The sequence below is a fragment of the Misgurnus anguillicaudatus genome, chromosome 14 (genome assembly GCF_027580225.2).
Source record: "Misgurnus anguillicaudatus chromosome 14, ASM2758022v2, whole genome shotgun sequence".
Taxonomy (NCBI): domain Eukaryota; kingdom Metazoa; phylum Chordata; class Actinopteri; order Cypriniformes; family Cobitidae; genus Misgurnus; species Misgurnus anguillicaudatus.
Window position 1 is genome coordinate 19809157 of NC_073350.2, and position 18849 is coordinate 19828005.

An 18849-nucleotide genomic window follows, 5' to 3' on the forward strand; every position below is an offset into this window, starting at 1 on the left:
GTTCTGTAATGGCAAAGCAAGCCGTAAAGTGTTATCATTGCAGTGGCTCCTATAAAGTCATTTATCAAGTTTTAATGTCTTGCAATGCCATTCCTCAGACAGCTGTTTAATAGAGCCGGCCACTGTGCATGCAGAGATGGTATAAAAGACGTATGAATTACTGTACCCTAATAGTTTGTAATAAATTAATGCGGTGCATTGTGTACAGTAAGTATGCAGGTCTAGAGAAGTACAGATCTGAATGTGTAAAAGGGAAGTACACATAGTTTGATAACTGTCACACTATGTCATGCTTTGTTTAACTTGTCAATGTAAATATTTCAAAACAAAAAACCTCAGGAATTGCCTCCCATCATTCGAACCCAAGCAAACACGGTCATATTTCACTGTTTATTCTGTTTATTGGCCCTCGCTGGATGTTTTTCCTCCGTCTGGTCTCTTCCTCCGAGCCCGAATCTTTCACCTGGAAGCGGCATCGTTCAGCGATACTGGTTAAACACCCTGCCAAGAAAGCACTGGAGCAGAAAAACAGTCCCAGCTCTTCTTTGCAGGCCCGTGTTGTCTGAACACAAAGCGCTCTCTCCCCGGGCCCCTCGGGAGCCTGGGAGAAATCACAGGCATCTACAGACGTCAAAGACTCAACAGTCTTTACCAAACAAACAGAAGCCCAGCAGAGTGATGGAGAATGCGGACAGGGGAACGAACGCGAGGGAGGGTGAGCACAGGAGAGCGCAGAGATGAGTCTGAAAAAAGTTGCTGGTTTACAGAGTTTGAATGCATGTGTCTTAGTCGAAGGTGTGCGTTCCAATAGAAAGGAAGAACGACATATTAGATGCCTTAAAAATGTCAGAAGATCTTAATATGAACTTTTAAAAAAGTATACATTACACACTTTTACCGGAAGCGACTTACAGTGCATTTCAAGGTATATGTTTTATTAAAATATACTGTATGTTTGCTGGGATTGAACCCATGACCTTTTGCCCTGCTAACACATGCTCCACCACTGAGCTACATGAATAGTCTATATCAGATTATAAATGAGAACACCTGAGAGCAAATTCTGAGCAATAACATTTTCTCATGGGTGGGTGCAAGATAGTAAAGTCAGAAAGGCTAAGCGAGAGGGAGAGAGGTTCGAGAAAGATGGAGGGAAGGGGGAGAGCGGAGCTGAAGTGCTAGGAAAGAGGGAACAAGGGAGGGAGGGGAGAAAGAAAGTGTAACGCTGAGATGTGTCAAGAAAGGGCGCCTGGGCCCCCCTGAGGAATGTGCCTTGTCTGCTTCACAACCCCAATACCAGCAAAACCCTTTGCTTTGTAGAAAAAAAGAAGACAGGAGAGGTAGAGAAAAAAAAACAAGAGTGCACACTGGTGGAGTCCTCATAGAATTTCATCCTCTTGTTGCACAAAGCCAGGAATCCAACTGAGGGTTTTCTGTTTTTCAATCCCCTGAGTGTTCTTCACATCAAATAATCCCGCTCTGTAGCCAGTGTACAGTGTAGTGCGGCCCGGGAGGGAGGAGGTGGTCCTGTCAGACCCCTCTATTGCTCCTCTCTTTCTTTAATTGGAGGTCTTATCTCTCTCTCGCTCTCTTTGGGGATGCAGTAGGCCAGTGGTTTGGCTTTAAAGTGACCATTTAGATAGGTAGTGCCCCAATGATGCATAGCAGGATGGGAACAGTGTTAGGTTCAAGCTTTGCTTAAGTGCCATGCAGCTTTATTACTAAAATGAATGTTTTTCTTATAAAAGGTACTTCGTTTATCTATTTTGCACATTTGAAATGTTATCTTCAGTGTTGGGGGTAACGCATTACAAGTAAGGGTGCACTCACACTATCCAAACCCTGCTTCGTTTGACTAGTGTGATCGCTCTGTACCGCGCCCGGGCACGGTTTGGTTAATGGCGCCCCATCCGGGTTGCAGAGTTGGGCTGGAGCGCGGTTCACTTGGGCTCAGGCGCGGATGGTTGAGGGCAATTCAAAAGGTGAAGAAGTCAGTTGCGCGACCACTCACCTTTATCTGCCTCCGTGAAACCTTTTGATGCGCACAGCAGGGTTACGTGAATGTCCGAGCTGCACACGTGACAGATCAACTAAGCAATATGATGACATGTGAGAGGGCTGTCAATCATCACGCACCAAACGACTCAGAATTAAAAAAACAGACTTAACATTACGATGGGTTCCAGTGTTAAGAGAACGCTTTACTTCCTGTTTTTTTTTAAACAATCGCATCTTAATAACAAAAATATGCCCGGGCTCGGATCGATAAAATACAGTGTGAGTGCGTGCATCTGGGGGAGTGGGGAGGGGTGAAAATCGCGCTGGGGCATGGTTTGGTTTGGATAATGTGAGTGCGCCCTAACGCGCATTACGTAATAATATTACTTTTCTGAAATAACGAGTAAAGTAACGCATTACTTTATAAATGTACTCATTAATATTTTAGTTACTTTTATAAAAAAGTAATGCGAGTTACTTTTTAATTTAATTAATTTGATTTAAAAAAAATAATGTATTGAATTAGACTAAACGTAGTCACGTCAAATCATGCACTTTATGTATGCGCGCCTGAGCGTCAGAAACCGAGATGGCAGGTCAGAGCTTGACATTTTTGCGATGGAAATATGAAATTTCTGAATGCAGAACATCTCAGTCATAAAAAACACCTGCAAGAGTCGCCTGAAAGAGATCTAGCCTCAGCCAAGTAAGAAAATATAACGCAAATGTAACGCAAAAGTAACGTAAGCATTACTTTCCATGAAAAGTAACGCAATTAGTTTAACTTAATATTGTAATGCATTACTTTTAAAAATAATTTTCCCCAATACTGGTTATCTTTAAATGCGAAGCCTTTTTATTCACTAAATTTCACATTAAACTAAATGCAGTCTAGAACGACGATGGACCGTTTGGAGGCCCTGATATCTCAGAATTTTATGAAATTTTAGGGAGGAGTAAGAGGGCTACAACTACTTCCCTATTTAGTAGAAGGTTGAAAAAGATTGGTGGTGAGAAGAGGGAGATATTAGAGATGTGAAACACACCAAAGAGCGAAAGAGACAGAAAAACATCTTGCTGGGTTTCTGTGATGAATAGTTGAACAAACATTGACAGATGAACATTGGTTATGGTTTGGAGCTGGTGCATATGGAGACCACATCACTGTAAACTTTAAGCTCTTTTGATCAGATGTAGGACCACAGACAGAAGATAGCAGATGCTTTTCTTTGTCTCTCCCACTTCCTGTTATATTTTTCCATTCACTTTCTGTTTTATTTTGACTCATAGCTTCTGTAACAGTGATTCCCTTATTTATATTTAAAAACTAGCCACAGTAGTTGATTTCATCTCTAGTGCTAACTTAATATTTGAATTATATGTGTTTGGTTGGATGGTATCTCTGTGCTCTTTCATTTTGTTCCTGTTGTCTCCATAATAAAGAGCTCTTGATGATTTGTCTGTGGTCACTTTATCATAACCACCCCCAGTTTTTATGCTACTGCGATGCTGAATTAGCCATCTGCATGTGTATGTTTTCATTACCACCGTTCTCCATTAAGAGCTCAAAATGGACTCTTAAATTAAACTGTCTATGGCACAGGGGGCAAAAGTGGATAAAGACATACCTTAGATCTCAGATACCTATATTGGGCTCCACCGACGGCAGTGGCCGATCGTGGGCACCTGTAAAGCGGTCGGTTTAATTGGGTGTCTACGTGTGAAATGCTAAGCATGGTGAGAAAAGGTAGAAGGGAAGTTTGGACGGGTTGACAGTCGGGGTGTTTGGCCTCTCCGGTCTCATTACCGTTAGGGATGGCCTTCTGTTCGCCACTCATCGAACGGTAATGGCCGTATCACATACTCTCGTGAAATGAAGCTCATTTGACCAAACGCTGTGATTGGTGACAGGGAAACGGAGCGGTCACGTGGCACGAGGCTTGCTAGCACTAACAGATCTTTTCTTTCTCATCTTCGAGCTGTCTCTTCTGAATGGCTTAAGGCTAACGAACAAAAAAGGAGAGGGGGTGGAGCTTATATAAAGGGATCATATCCCTTTTAGACAAGGATGCAAGGTGATAAAGGGCCAGCTTAATAACATCCAGTAAATCGAACATTGTAGGGTGTCATCGCTTAATAGCATTCCGCACTTTTAATTGTCGCTCGTCTCATTGTACGGAGGTCAACGAAGAAGAAAGGTCAAGCTGGGTCACGAAATACGGGTGGTGACCGGGGTGTAAGGGTGAGGGGTTTTGGGGAGTGTTAGGGAAGGGTAGTTGCCTAGCATCCGTGGTGCCTCGGCAATACAATAAGACCTCCGGCACGCTGGTTTCCTGTAGTACTATTGAAAAGGATTTGTGCTTCTTGCATGGTTAGGAAAGGAGTTGTTTAAAAAAGTTCTTTGTTTCATTGATTTCTTTTTTCAAATAAGTCGTTTTTAAACTAGGCAACCTGTATTGATAATGCCTGTTTTTTTTCTCATGCTTAGCCTGAAAAATAAAGTAATGGAATGGGAAAGTTGTCCTGTCTACATTATTGGATCGGTTACACGTGCACTTTTCTATAAGTAAAGGGCCGTACAAAGCGTAATGTATTTCACATGTGCTCGGTGATATTTCATATTTTTCTTTTAATGATTTTTTCACACATCAAGTCCTAATTCTGGAATGTGGGAATGTCATATTTATGGGAGGGTAATAAAGCTTATTTATGGATTTTCCAGGGAAACCTTTGAGAAGGCTAAAGAGTACCGCAGTTAGTCCGCATTTACATACGTGTACGTGTGTGTGTGAGAGAGAAAGGGATGCTGGTGCTGTATTTTCTCTCTGTCTGGACTCATTTTAACCGCTCAGCAGGGCTGTTGAAGTCACATTAGGAGCAGTTGTGGCGATGCACGGCCTCTCTTCCTGCGTCTGTTTGACGCGTCTGCTGGTGGATCTTAGATGGACTGCCAGCACAGCTGTTTTCAGATCAGTTCCAAACACACCAGACCACAGTAGCACCCAATTTACAGTAATGTCTCACAAAACCACATGGTAATAATTGACACAACGAGATGTGAAATTGGCTTCTTGATTATGTTTTGTTTGAAAGAAATTGTTTAAATAAAACATAATATACAAATGTTACAATATTTATTAAAGATGCAATGAGTAATTTCAAAGCAGATTTGTTAAGAACATCTTAGAGCCGGCTTCCCATAATTCACTATTAATCATCCTAATTCACTACTTCTGCAATGTGCTCAAGTTGTATTTCTCATTATATATTGTCCCTTGACTAACAAGTCCTCATTTAGGCTCTTGTCCTTGGCGTACACATTCACACACAATAGACTCGCACCAACAAACACTCACATCCCACTGTCTAAAGTGGTGCCACAAAGCCACCTTTTATTCCGCGCCTGTAATTTCCACGGCCCGGGCAGTTCATAGGCAATGCTTGAGGCACATCAAGCATTGACCTTCTTCTAGTCACCATGGCGATTATGAAAGATTCTCAGCTGGATACTAATGTGTGGGCATTTGGAGGTATGACTCCCTCAGAGCTGATTGACAAACCACTGCGGAGAGAGGGAGCAGAAGAGAGAGGAGGAGAGAAAGGTGGGAAGGGGCAGGAGAATGGATTTAGTGATTCGGAGAGAGCAGCGTGGAGCGCTAAGATTTAGGTAATGGTTGAAGTGGAGAGAAACGATGGAGGGGGCAGAAGGAGGTGTTTAGGGAGAGAATTTTAGTTTAAAGAGAGAGAGAGAGAAAGAGAGTTAAAGGAGAGAGGGGAGGGCTTTAATCTTACTGGACTCTATGTCAGGAAACAGCAGATTTAATTGACAATAATTGGCATGTGTTTTTACTGTCTCGGCTCCAATCAACAGATGAGGTGGAAAGAGAGTAAATTGTCAGGGACATGTGCCTGTTTAAGGCTCTTAAAGGAACAGTGCACTCAGAAATAAAAAAAAATTATTTATTGCATAAAAATGCTCAGTTAGATATTTTCAATAATATCTGAGCTACTACTAAGTTTATTGTGACCAGGGGTGCTCAAACTCTTTAAAAATATCTAAAAAGTGTCATTAAAGTAGTCCATATGAGAGATGCTAAGTTTTCTGAAATTGACTAAATTTTAAAGTCGGCTAAACCAAGCTTAATTTATTATTGTGTTATAGTGACTACACTGTAAAAATTTAAGTTCAATCAAATTAGGTGTACAACCTTAAATCTTTTTTTGCTGTGCATTGCTGTAGCTTTAAACTTGCCTAATCTGATCGATTAATGTAGGGCTGCATAACAACTAATCGCAACTAATCGTTTACAGAATATAAGTTTTTGTTTACATCATATATGTGTATTGAGTATAATAATTATGTATATACACTCATCTAAAGGATTATTAGGAACACCTGTTCAATTTCTCATTAATGCAATGGTGTGGGGGATGTTTTCTTGGCACACTTTAGGACCCTTAGTGCCAATTGGGTATCGTTTAAATGCCATGGCCTACCTGAGCATTGTTTCTGACCATATTTAGGAATATTTACATGTGTATATACATTTTTATATTTATATATAATTTTAATTATATATAAATATTAATACTTAATTTTTTCTTAAAATTATACATGCATATGTGTATTTATATATAATATATACATAATTAATATACACAGTAGACACACATTTACGATGTTAACAAAACTTTTATTCTTCAAACGATTAGTTGCGATTAGTTGTTATGCTGCCCCATGTTAATGTAAATTATATAATTCTTACAGTGTATTTTTTATAATGCATTTATAGACTTGTTTAGCTTTGTTTTTTGAGTTAGAAAATCCCTGATCCCAAATATGAACAAAATACTCCCTCATCTAATAAACACACACTCACGTACGTACGTACGTACCCACCAAGACCAATTTCCTTTCCTTCAATGCCCACTTAGAACTTGTTTTTGTGCTTTGCAACACAGAGGCCTAACCCTACGCCATCCCAGAAGCCCCCGCTCTGTGTACGGCTTAAGGGACCCCTCCACTCACTCCATCTCTGTCCTCCCAATGGTCCTCTTCGGGCTCCAAAAAATAGAGAACCCCCAGGGGAAACAAAAAGAAGACGAGGAAAAAAGCGAAAGAAATGCGCACAGTGCCACTCTCAAAGTTGTTGCCCTGGTAACTGGTGAGGGCGAGGGAGCGCAAACAATGAAGCCAGATCCCTTTTTAAGTGTTGCTAATTAGCTTGCCTCCGCTTGCTCTTTGTGTTTGCCATCTTAAAAAGAGACTAAAGTCAACAGGGAAAGGCGTCGGAGAAGAGAAAAGAGAGAATGTTGGTTTCTGTTTTTCTTCTCCTTAATGGCCAAGGGTGGAGATAGACGCGAGATGAAGGCCGCTTTGTGCCAAGCGACGGATGATTGATGATATAGATTGATGCTACTGATGTAATTGAATATTGATGAAGAACATGTGAAATCTAGAGCTGGTTTGGTTTTGTTGAAGGTCCGCTTTCAGAAGGATGAAAGAAATGGTGTTTGCTTTGTCCGCGCTTAGCGCATTCATGGTCAAGCATCTTTAGTGGTTTATAATGGCCGCTTACGTATTGTTTGCTTGAAGATTTTGATTGGTCAAAGTTGGATGTGTGTGGGAGAAAAGAGAGCTACTCGCTTAGTTTTTATATGATCATTGCTGACAATGTGATGTGCTTTAGTTGTCAAACTGTGCAGTAAAACCTCATTGAAATATTACATCTTCAGATTTGTTCTCTTTAAAGCATTTTATGCATAAACTTTTATGCATTACTTGACATTTGAGTCAGGTAAACGCAAAACCAAGCTGTTTATAAACTTCCTTTCCAGTCATTTAAGCAACCAACAGACACATTTAAGGACATGGTAATATTTCCCTGTCTCTCTTTCTTTTTTCTGTGAGACGTGGCCTCATAACACTCTGTTTCCGCTCAGTAGGATTTATTCCCTCCTAACTCATGCGCACACACACACACGTCTTCAAACCACCCCGCTCTCATCTAAAAGCACATGGTGAGAAACGCTGAACTTTTTTGGTCTACATACCATTTACCCCCTTTTATTATTTTATGCAGATCTGTATTTCTTTAGCTTTATCCACAACCAGGTGTAAAATCAAAACTGAGCTCAAGGACACAAATGTTTTTCTTATATTTTTCCTTTTAACCAGAAGACGGGCTGCGTTTCCAAGCAAGCGGTTTTGAATGTTCACATGGTGTTCCTCTGTTTAAACAATACACGGTGCATGTCTTTTTTCTCGCAAGCTTACTTTTGGCAACATGCTGGCTGCGTTATTATTAATTTTTTTCTTTATTAATAATAACAAAGAAATGCGTTCCATATGTCTGGTTTGGACGGGAAACCCCGCTGCCAGTTAGTGCTATCCTCATCAGGGAGATCGGGTCAGTCTGCTTCGCATGTGTTTGCGGGACAGATTGCAGAGGGCGGAGAATGGTTTTGGACATCTTCCCATTTCGGTGAGAGCCAACGGGGTAGGTCACTGGTGCTTTGACTCGAATCACACCCTAACACCTTTCGCATAGCTCCGACACATCCTTGCAGATTCACTAAGGCTCCCCCTCCGAGATCTTGAAAAGCTCTCAGATATGACAAGACCTTGTAACTCCATTTTTGCTTATTAGTTTTCGCAATGTGCACAGCAGAGAGAGGTTGAAACCCTATCAAGTAGTACTTTGTTTGGCTGCCAGAAGGGCGGTGTTAAGAAAACCACAGCAAAACTGCCGTGCAATTGCCATCAATTAGCTGGCTGCGCGGCCGCCGGGACTTGAGGATTCAGAGACGACCCGTATCCTGAACTCTCTGAGCTCTCACTTTCTCTTTTTCTGTCTCAACGCTGAACTCTGCTAATGCTGCGGTCTTCGGCACTACAAAGTGAGCCGTCTCGCGGTGCCAACAACGAGGTAATGATGCCCAGAGAGCCCAGCCATAGTGGATTACACTTCCTCCTTTACTCCTTCAGAGTGGAACATGGGGATAAGTTAGTGGTGTGTGTGTGTGTGTGAGAGAGAGACACCAGGTACATATGAGTTCATCTGAGCCTTTTTCACCATTTGTCGTCCCCTAATGAGTTCAACAGCCATGCAATCCTTGGAATCTTTTTCACAGTTTTCAAAATATCTCGATGCTATCACGTTACAGTCCGTATTTACTCTACTTTTTGTTTTTTTACATTTTGGGGACTTAGAGGTGTGGAACGCTGCACATCTGGAAAGCAGCACATGCAGCGATTTCAAACAGGTCCTCTTTGTGAAAAATTAGGATGGAGAAAAAATTCGAAAGCGGTGAGGGTTTTCAAACATTACAGCATATTTTGAAGTTTTTTCCTCTCTTAGTCTTATTTTTTATAGCTTTGGCTCCAACTCACCCTTTCCCTATTTTAATGGCCGATGGGAGTCTGCTCTAGCCGTTTAAATTTTAAGCGTTAGCCGTACCGTTTATATTGCGGAAACGTTACATTAAATGGGGGTGGAAAGACAGCGGCGGGTGTTTTTAAGGTTGGTCGAATAATTTCGGCATTGAATGATTCCCCTGATTTTTCAATTTTTGAGATCAGCATTCTAATGGACTTGAACAAAAACAAATGTGACAAGTGACAGAGAGAGAGACTGCGAACCGCATGATGGAACAGGAAGTGGCAAATTAAATCCAGCTTCGGCCAAAAGCGCAGAGAGGGAAAAAAAGCCGAGAAATATGGTCAGAAGTGCAGTTTATTTGTAACCCACCGTGAAATTGGACAGCTCTGCAGGCTACGACTGTAATGAGTCATGGGGACAAAGTTAAGATCTACGAAACCTTGGCCCGGGCCTGTAAACCCGATCCCCCGTCCTGCAGCCCACACCTCGCCCCGTAGCCCGGGGTGGACAGCTGCTAACAGGCCCAATATGTCTGCCTGCTGCCGATCTAGACGATGCTCATTTGGTCACCAGCTGTGTCGGTGCGTTCCAGCATTAAAATAGAGTAAGTCTGGTTCTCTGGCAAACAATAATTCAACTCCATGAACGGAGCTATTATACGTTTTCGCTATAGAATTGCTGACTGAAGTGATGATGCGTAACACTTTCAATCGTGTGGACAAACAGTCCGGCCGACCACGAGCCTGTGGCCCCGTGCCGGATTTCTCTGGCAGTTGGCAGTGATGCATTTGATACATTACAAGCAACCGCTAGCGAACCCCACGCTTCACGTAAATATGCCATTCAGATACAAAGCAATCCCACAAGTTGTCACACCCGTGAGTCACAAAGCTGCTGTCATGAGGGGTGGAAAGGCATGGAGCGGGCATATTGTGCGCCTGTAGTTGCTCAGTGCTTGTACAAGCAGGTGCAATTATTTTACCAAATCCCTCACACGAGTGACGTTTTTGATGCTGGCTTGTGTTACATCTGTGAAGCCTCCTTTCATCTTACCTTCAGTTCTCCTCTCTCTCTTTCTCTGTTACCCAATGCAAGCAAACAGAAACAGCTCAAGTCTTCATTTCCAGACACGTTACAAGGAGAAAACCGAACTTCCTAATTCCAGGAGGATAAAGCCTAAAACTCAAAAGAAGCAGCTTTGGCAAAGCTTTACTTTTCCTTTAAGGTTGAATGGCACCAATAGGGAAAAAAAGGAGCCTTTGTTTCTTTCTGCGCTCCTGGTTTGGAGGTGGCTATCATGCGGGGTGCATGCTGAACAAAAGCACCCAAGTGTAACAAGTCTTGCCGGTTTGTACCGCTGAAAGAAGGTTAAGTTTAGTTTTTTTTTGCTGTTGGTTGAGGATTGTTTTTTTTCCCAAAGTTTTTCCGCTTTAAAAACAGATGACGCTGTGTGGTGACAAATAACCTTTCGCTAGTTATTTACGAAGTGCTATTTGTAAATTAGAAATAAATTCTGTCTTCACACCCTTAAAATAGGCTTTTTTGATGGTGTACGTGGGTCTGTTTGTTGAGTGTCTGACCACATCTGTCCATGCATGCGGTTCTAGCACGAGGTAGGTAAGATTACTCACGAAGAGCACACCCGGTTGCTTTCCCTAAACTTTGTGAAGAAATTACAGAGCAAATTTCAAACACTTCTACGTTTTACTGACCTCACTTATTTGGACTTCGTCTGTTAAGGATTTCACAAGGCACAGGCACACTAAAGTTGGACGATGTCGTTTCTTTTTCATCCACAATAAATTACTTATTGAAAAGAACGATCACATATTAGATCTCTTAAATATTTCCTAAGATAAGATGAACAGGCCAGGTATTTCTTTCAAAACAAAAGCTTTATTTAGTTATCACACTGTCTCACAATATTCTTAGATTTGTGCAATTATTTATTTCTATTGTTAATAATCCTAAGGAATTTTAGGAGAAACATCTAAGACAAAGTTAATGCTTAAAGATAAGTCTCTTAATCTATGAATGTATGAGCCATATTTATTTCTTCTTAGAATAGGTATTTGTCCACGATTTGTTATCTCGTATCTCTCGTGAAAAAGTTACACGGGACAAAAGCATTATTGTGTCAAGTCATGATGTGTGACATATGTAATACCCCAAAGCAGCTCTGGGTGCGTGTAAATATGCCATTCGGCTGTAGAAGGCAGGGTGTAAGTGGAGCACGTTGACAGGGGTTTATTTAAGAATGAATTAAAAACGTAGCGCCGGTGCCCTGAGGGAGGGGACCACTGTTACTGCGTTGACCTCTGTTAAAAGGGTTCTCTCTGACCAACTATAAATAACTGCACATCATATCTAACTCTGATTGGAGGTCAACACAGAGGCAAAGGTTTGATTAGTCGATTGCAGCAAATAGCAGCGTCTGTTATTAACTTTATTAAGTTAACCCCTGTGGTGTTAACAGGCCGATAGAAATATCTTAATAATAGTTATGCAATGAAATTAAATGCAGAATAAATGGAAATGTTTGCTTAAGTCTGCCGTTTTTCTGATTTTAGCCTCAGTAAACCCAAGAGATCTCTCTAATTTCTCATAGACAGTTAAATGGACAGCTAAGATTTGTATCGTATGCTACTATTTTACTGTATTACCTTAAAATCTCAGATTGTGCTTAGATATCATTGTCTGCACTGAAAAAGCTGTTTTCAATTTAAGCACAATATAAGCTTTGTGTTTTAAACAAAATTATTCAAACAGTGCTTTCCTCATTGATTTTACAGTTGGATACTCATTTTGCCAGCAATTTTTAAGGAATTTTAAAAGAAATGTCAAAGACGTTTTTGATATTTTATTGAAATACTACATAACTATATTAAAGGGACACTCCACTTTTTTGAAAATATGCTCATTTTCCAGCTCCCCTAGATTGAAACATTTGATTTTTACTGTTTTTGAATCCATTCAGCTGATCTCGGTACCACTTTTAGCATAGCTTAGCATAATCCATTGAATCTGATTAAACCATTAGCATCGCGCTCAAAAATGACCAAAGAGTTACGATATTTTTCCTATTTAAAACTTGACTTTTCTGTAGTTCATCATGTACTAAGACAGACGGAAAATTAAAAGTTGCGATTTTTTTAGGCTGATATGGCTATAGGAACTATACTCTCATTCTGACGTAATAATCAAGTACTTTGCTGCCGTACCATGGCTGCAACAGGCGCAATGATATTACGCAGCGCCGAAAATAGTCCCCTTGGTTACTTTCAATAGCAGGGGACTATTTTGGGCACGATCAAATATCGTAATGTAATTTTTAAGTGCGATGCTAATGGTCTAATCAGATTCAATGGATTAAGCTAAGCTATGCTAAAAGTTGTACTGCCAGACCCGGAGATTGGCTGACTGGATTCCAAAAAGGTAAAAACCAAAAGTTTTACTCTAGAGGAGTTGGAAAATGTCCCTTTAAGTCTCCTGAGCTATGAAAGAGCTGTATATGTATACTCTAAAATGTTTTTGCCTCCACCTTAGCCCTTTCATAAAAGCAAAATTTTCCCCCTACTTCCCACCTTTTCTTTCATCTCTCTTGGTCTCCATCCGTATATCCTGAGCTGCATACACTGGCTGTCTGAGTTTGTCTTTAGCTCAAGATCAACCAACCCCAGTAACATGATTCCCTCTGACCCTTCATGCCACCCCGGGCCCCTCCCCACCATTTCACCCACCCACACCCATGGACGGCCCACCTCGGGCTGGGGCGCTGTTTTTATACGGGGGTGGTTGCGGGGGGACGTTGCGGGCGTCAACAATGGTTCTCTGTCAGCGATGATGGATCATTCCAGCATATGGTGCCCACCTGTCCATGGAGGAGCCGGCTTTACTGTTTAGATTTACAGGAGAGAGGAAAAAAGAGAGAGGGAGAGCGAGCACCCCGTGTTCTACCCTCTCCCTCATTCTAACTCCCACAAACACAGGCGGATTAGGGCTCCGATTCATCACCTCCGAGTCTTGTTTACTTAAGCAACCTGAGCATAATGAATAGAAGCTGGGACATCCAGGAAAGGGGCGTGCAATCACCCCTGTTTGTGTGTTTTACTGCGTTGTTTTGGAACGTCCGTCCAGAGGAGCTCATCTGTCGTATTATTATTGGACGTGGGCACGTCCAAGCACGCAGACGTGATTGTCAGAACCCTTTTGAGAGCGAGAAAGAGTTGAAGAGATAGATTCGTACTGCGTACGAATGCCTTCCCTGTTATTTCCCCATAATGGACCCTCACCCAAATGCCCCTCCCTCTCTTTCTCTCCGGCAAAAAGAAAAGAAACCCAGTTGTCAGCCATTTTTCTGAGGCCTGTTAAAGAGGGGAGGGCGAGAGAACTTAGAAAAAATGAAAAGAAAGAGAAAACAGGGTGGGTGCCTGGCAAGAAGGGGAGCCCCCCTCTGACCACCCTGCACCCCCACCCCCCACGACCCGGCTGAATTAAAAAATGCTCTGTTATTAAAGGCGATGTCAGGAGTGTTGATTTACGGGGGGGGGGGGGGGGGGGTCGATGACAAGTCAGAAGAACTCACACACTGTGCAACTCGGGCCTCCAAGCTGGGCGCTGACCTCTTCAACCTCCCTTTCCCCTCTCTCTCTTAGTCTCTCTCCCTCTCGCTCGTCCGACCGCCCGCTCTGCGCTGCAATAAAACCTGTCGAACTCAACAGCACAATGGAACTGTTGTTGGGCCCGGCCAGCAGCGGCCTCCCTCATATTTTCTTTAAAGGTGCAGTGCTCACCATTGAATGCCACAAGGTTTTGGGTAGAAGAGAGAGAGAAGAGATGAAAGAAGAAAGGAGAAACTCGTGTTCTTGTTTGAAATCTGGACGTGTTTTCGCTCCCTGCTAGATGTGTGGATGGAAGTTATAAAGCATTCTTTTTTGCCGTTTGTACTCCAAATCTTTTTTTAACCTCCGCTGTTCGTGAAAGCAATAAAATTGGCAAGTCAGACTCAATAGATTCACCAGCCAAATGCAGCCTGTTGCTCAGAGAAAAGCTGCAGACGCTGGATAACTGTCTTCTCATTTCAGGCCATTTAGTGCCGCCAACCTCCGGCCTCGCCGCCGGTCATGATTAAGACCAGCCGTGGTGGCCACACACCCATTCTTCATCGGGTATCATGCCTTAACCCTTAGAATAATTTTCCCAAATTGAAATGTTATTATCATTACCCTCATGTCTTTCCAAACCCGTATTATTTTCTTTCTTCCATGAAACACAAATGGAGATGTTAGGCGGAATGTCTATTATATTCAATATAAAACAGAAAGTCTTGGGAGCCAAATAAGAAATCTGATAAACAGACCAAAATTTAAGTTCACTTATTACCGACAATCTGGTGTATGACGTCAAAATGTAATTTTTGTGAGAACAGAATTTATGGGATGGACCATACCCTGGTACACACCTAGTTACTACCTAGGGGGAGAAAAGTCACTTCACCCAATGTAGCGCTGTAAATGTTGTAATGTGTGCACTGTTAAGTTACTTTTGATTACTCAACACAATCTATCAAATGAATCGTGACATTTATTATAATTAAAAAAGATTTTAATACAATGGTAATCAGTGCAGCAGTTTCGGCAAATTGTTGATCATTGTTGCCAGACAAGCATCTGGTGTGTGTGCGTGTGTGTGTGTGTGTAAGAAGTAATTTACACCACATGTTTTAAGTGGAGTGAGTAGTCTCAGCACTAGTCATGGATGAGAGGTGCTGTCGGTCACTTTAGCTTATCCAGCCCTCCGCTGAGGTCATGTGCACAGATGGATGGGGTCTCCAGCATAGCATGTGCGTGCGTTGGTGAGCGAGCGTGCGCACGCCACTCAATGGCGACCTCAGCAAAAGTAGCAAGTGCTCTTGATGCAGATGGTTTTCATCACAGCGACCACTGCGTGATCTCTCCTTTTCTCTCTTTTTCTCACTCTCATGTGCAGATTGTATATGGGCCTCTTGCTTTTTTCAGCCCCCTCTCTCTTTCCGCAAACCCCCTCCCCAGTCCAATAAAAAAGACAGAGGTGTATCTCTTTTAAATGGATTGGCACTATTTATTTTGAGGGTGCTGGACCGGGCTTTGAAATACATCCTCCCCCACATTGAGCTCATAAATGCTTCTGCAATTGATATGATGGCTATTAGCTCTAACAGTCTAATACTGATACCAGATCAGTGCTAAATGTTTTAACGACAGTGATTTATTTCAAATGTGCTTCATATTTGCCTTTAAGCTGACCTGTAGGCAAGACAATAGGCAAGGCTCTCTTTGGTATGTCAATAGAAAGTAAGGAGTAGTGAGATTATATGAGGAGCTAATGAAGATTTCTGCTGCTTTTTAGAAATTTTTAAATAAAAATAAAATAAAAATAATAATAACCTAATATAGTAACGATATTTAAAATTAAACATAATTGAGAACTCCTGAACTAGAAAAAAGCTATCCAGTTTTCCTCAAGGGATTTTACAGAGTACTTGCAGAGTTTTCGGTTTGCAGAAACATCAAAGTGTGACTACAGTAAGAAAATTTACGTTAGGTGTCGAGTCTTTTTTTAACAGAACGCTTTTCACCCCCTCCCTCCGTCTTTTCATAAATCAATATTTACTATGTAACCTTCCTCTCTCTCCTCAGGGCCAGGAAGCAAATGTGCATCCTGATAGCGCTCTTCATAAAGCTTTTTGCCCACTGATTTACTGTTGCCTGATGTTTTTGTTTTGAGAACCCTGTTTTGCTATTTGACAAACAGAAGTGTTGGAATTCCTATGTCTGGAGAAATACTTTTACACAGAAATAGTGAGCTGTTACCCGATTATGTGGTACGGTAGAGTTACACCGAAAGAACGACTTGTTCTCTCTCTCTCTCTGAGGACAGAATTTGGCTCTTTTAGAAAGGGTCACCCAAAAACTTGGTTTGCCAAATAGGTCGGGCCTGATTACAGTGGTCCATCTGCCCTAGCGTGCTAAATGTATCTCTCTTGTGATTTTGCGGAAATGTTAGAAATGTACAAAGGTGTATGTGTGTATATTTGTAATGCTCATTAATGTGTTTTGTTTCTTTGCTCTTGTTTCTAAAGGCCCTCCAGGCAGCACGGCAGTTCATCCTCCAGCAGGCCACAGGACTCAATTCCCCCAGCAGCGAGGTCAAACAAAACCATGTACAGGTACAAATGCCGCACACACAGAATATAACATAAGCATAAGTTGTTTGTTTAATTGGTCGTTCTAATAGAAACATCACCATTTGGAAAAAAGCCTGTATGTCGTGTTCTTCGCTGTATTGAAGTGTAGAGATTTGAATGTGGCTCTTTGTACCAAACAATGGTGCTGCTTAAAGACACACATGTATAGACAAACTCAAGGTCCTGACAGGAATCTTGTAAATAGGATGGTATATATATAATAATAATACAATTATTAAATAAATAAATAAATAAATAAATAAATAAATAAATATATATATATATATATATATATATATATATATATATATATATATATATATATATATATATATATATATATTAAATAAATATATATATAATAAATAAAATTATTAAATAATATTAAATCCTAATTTCAAAGAAATTCTTTTTACTTAATTCTGCTAAAAAATGCTCAAGATGTGTTTAGTGGTATGAAGACACACATGTACAGACAAACTCAAGGTCCTGACAGGAATCTTGTAAATAGGATGGTATATATAATAATACAATTATTAAATAAATAAATAAATAAATATATATATATATATATATATATATATATATATATATATATATATATATATATATATATATATATATATATATATATATATATATATATATATATATATATATATGAAATATATTAAATATATTAAATAAATATATATAAAATAAATACAATTATTACATAAAATTAAATCCTAATTTTAAAGAAATTATTTTTACTTAATTCTGCTAAAAAAAATGCTCAAGATGTGTTTAGTGCCAAAAGAGGCCAAAAAAGTCCTGAAAATGTAATTTTTTTGTACATATTTCCTGTATTTTCTGTTTGTATCTTAATACAATAGATGGAAAAATAAATATGGATGGACATTAAAACTTTTAAAACAACAAGTCTGGTGGTGGTGTCCTAAAGCAGGGTTCACACCAGACGCGGTACACGTGGTATGGATGGTGCGCTCCGCATGAATTTAGCGTTGCCGCGGGAAACACGCAAGTTGAAAAATTGGAACTTCAGCGGATTTCCGCGACGCATTAACCAATCAGGACCTTGCTGTAGTAGTGACTTGATAACAGGAAGCGAGCGGAGTGGCGGAGTCTCAGCGGAGTTGCAGTAGCCCCTCCTATGACACGAATTTCCGCATCCATGTCTCGAATTACTAGAATTTCACTCGCGGCTTTCACAGGTGAATGAAGCGAGTGAACTAAAATGTTCAAGTGTCCAACTACGCGCAAATAGCGTGTTTTTGCCACCTTTACCGCGGCTGGTTGGAATGCACCATAAGACTTTTGCACAGTAATGTACACACACACACACACACACACATAAATATATATATGCCAATAATCCTGTGCTTGTGGAAAATGTGTGTGTTGTTTACATGTTTTGCATTTCTTTTTTTCGTGGCACAGAAACCTCTTCATACCTGCCATGTTAAATTGGGGCAGTGCTGATAAATGTCTACTCAAGCACATGCATCAAATGTGCCAAGACAAACTCACATCACATGCTTAAACCGAACTAATCCTTTGACATTACAGTCATGAAACAAACGTCCTGACTGTGTATACACATGCACGTAAACACATACAGTACATACACATTGAGCCTAACGCAGACTGGCATATAGGTACAGGAACTCTGAATTTATTCTGAAATAAATTGAAATACAGGGCCAAAAAAGAGGCCGTGGTTAATCAGGCACAGGAAGTGAGGGGCGGATGCTTTCAATATGAGTGTGGAGGTGAAAAATGTCCAGTGAAAGAGTACAGGAGAGCCGCCCAGAGTTTCTTAAATCATCAATAATCCAGCAGGAATGCTAGCTGACAGTTTAAATGACCGTGTTGAGAGGTTTTCCCTTTAGGGTAATTAACATTATCAAGGAACAGCAGGTTACCTTGTTAGTGCCGCACTCATTTAATTAACAAAGCACACTAATTAGATTGAACCCTAGGCTGAAGTTTGCCTCTGCATGCTTGTCGAGCTAAAGAAAAGTCAAGAAGAGGAAAACTTAAGATGAATATATGCATATGCTAGCGTTACTAAGTTTAGGGTCGCATATATATTCTTTATTAACTCATTTTAAAATAAGAGTTAAATCATCAAAACAATTGGATACCACAAATGGAACTATGGGAAAAATGTGGGAATTTTGTAAAAATATAAAAATAAATGTTACATTTTAGCATTTTCAGCATAGTCACCCTTAATTTGTA

At 40.6% G+C, this 18849-nt stretch overlaps 1 protein-coding gene across 3 annotated transcripts in view; it reads left to right on the plus strand.

Moving 5' to 3' along the window:
- Window positions 1-18849, plus strand: part of foxp4 (forkhead box P4) — a 135192-nt gene that overhangs the window by 46627 nt on the left and 69716 nt on the right. For all 3 annotated transcript variants that reach the window (XM_055183435.2, XM_055183436.2, XM_055183434.2), the window contains exon 3: window positions 16501-16587. In XM_055183435.2, the coding sequence (XP_055039410.2) occupies window positions 16501-16587 (87 nt within the window). The remainder of the gene's footprint in view (window positions 1-16500; window positions 16588-18849) is intronic.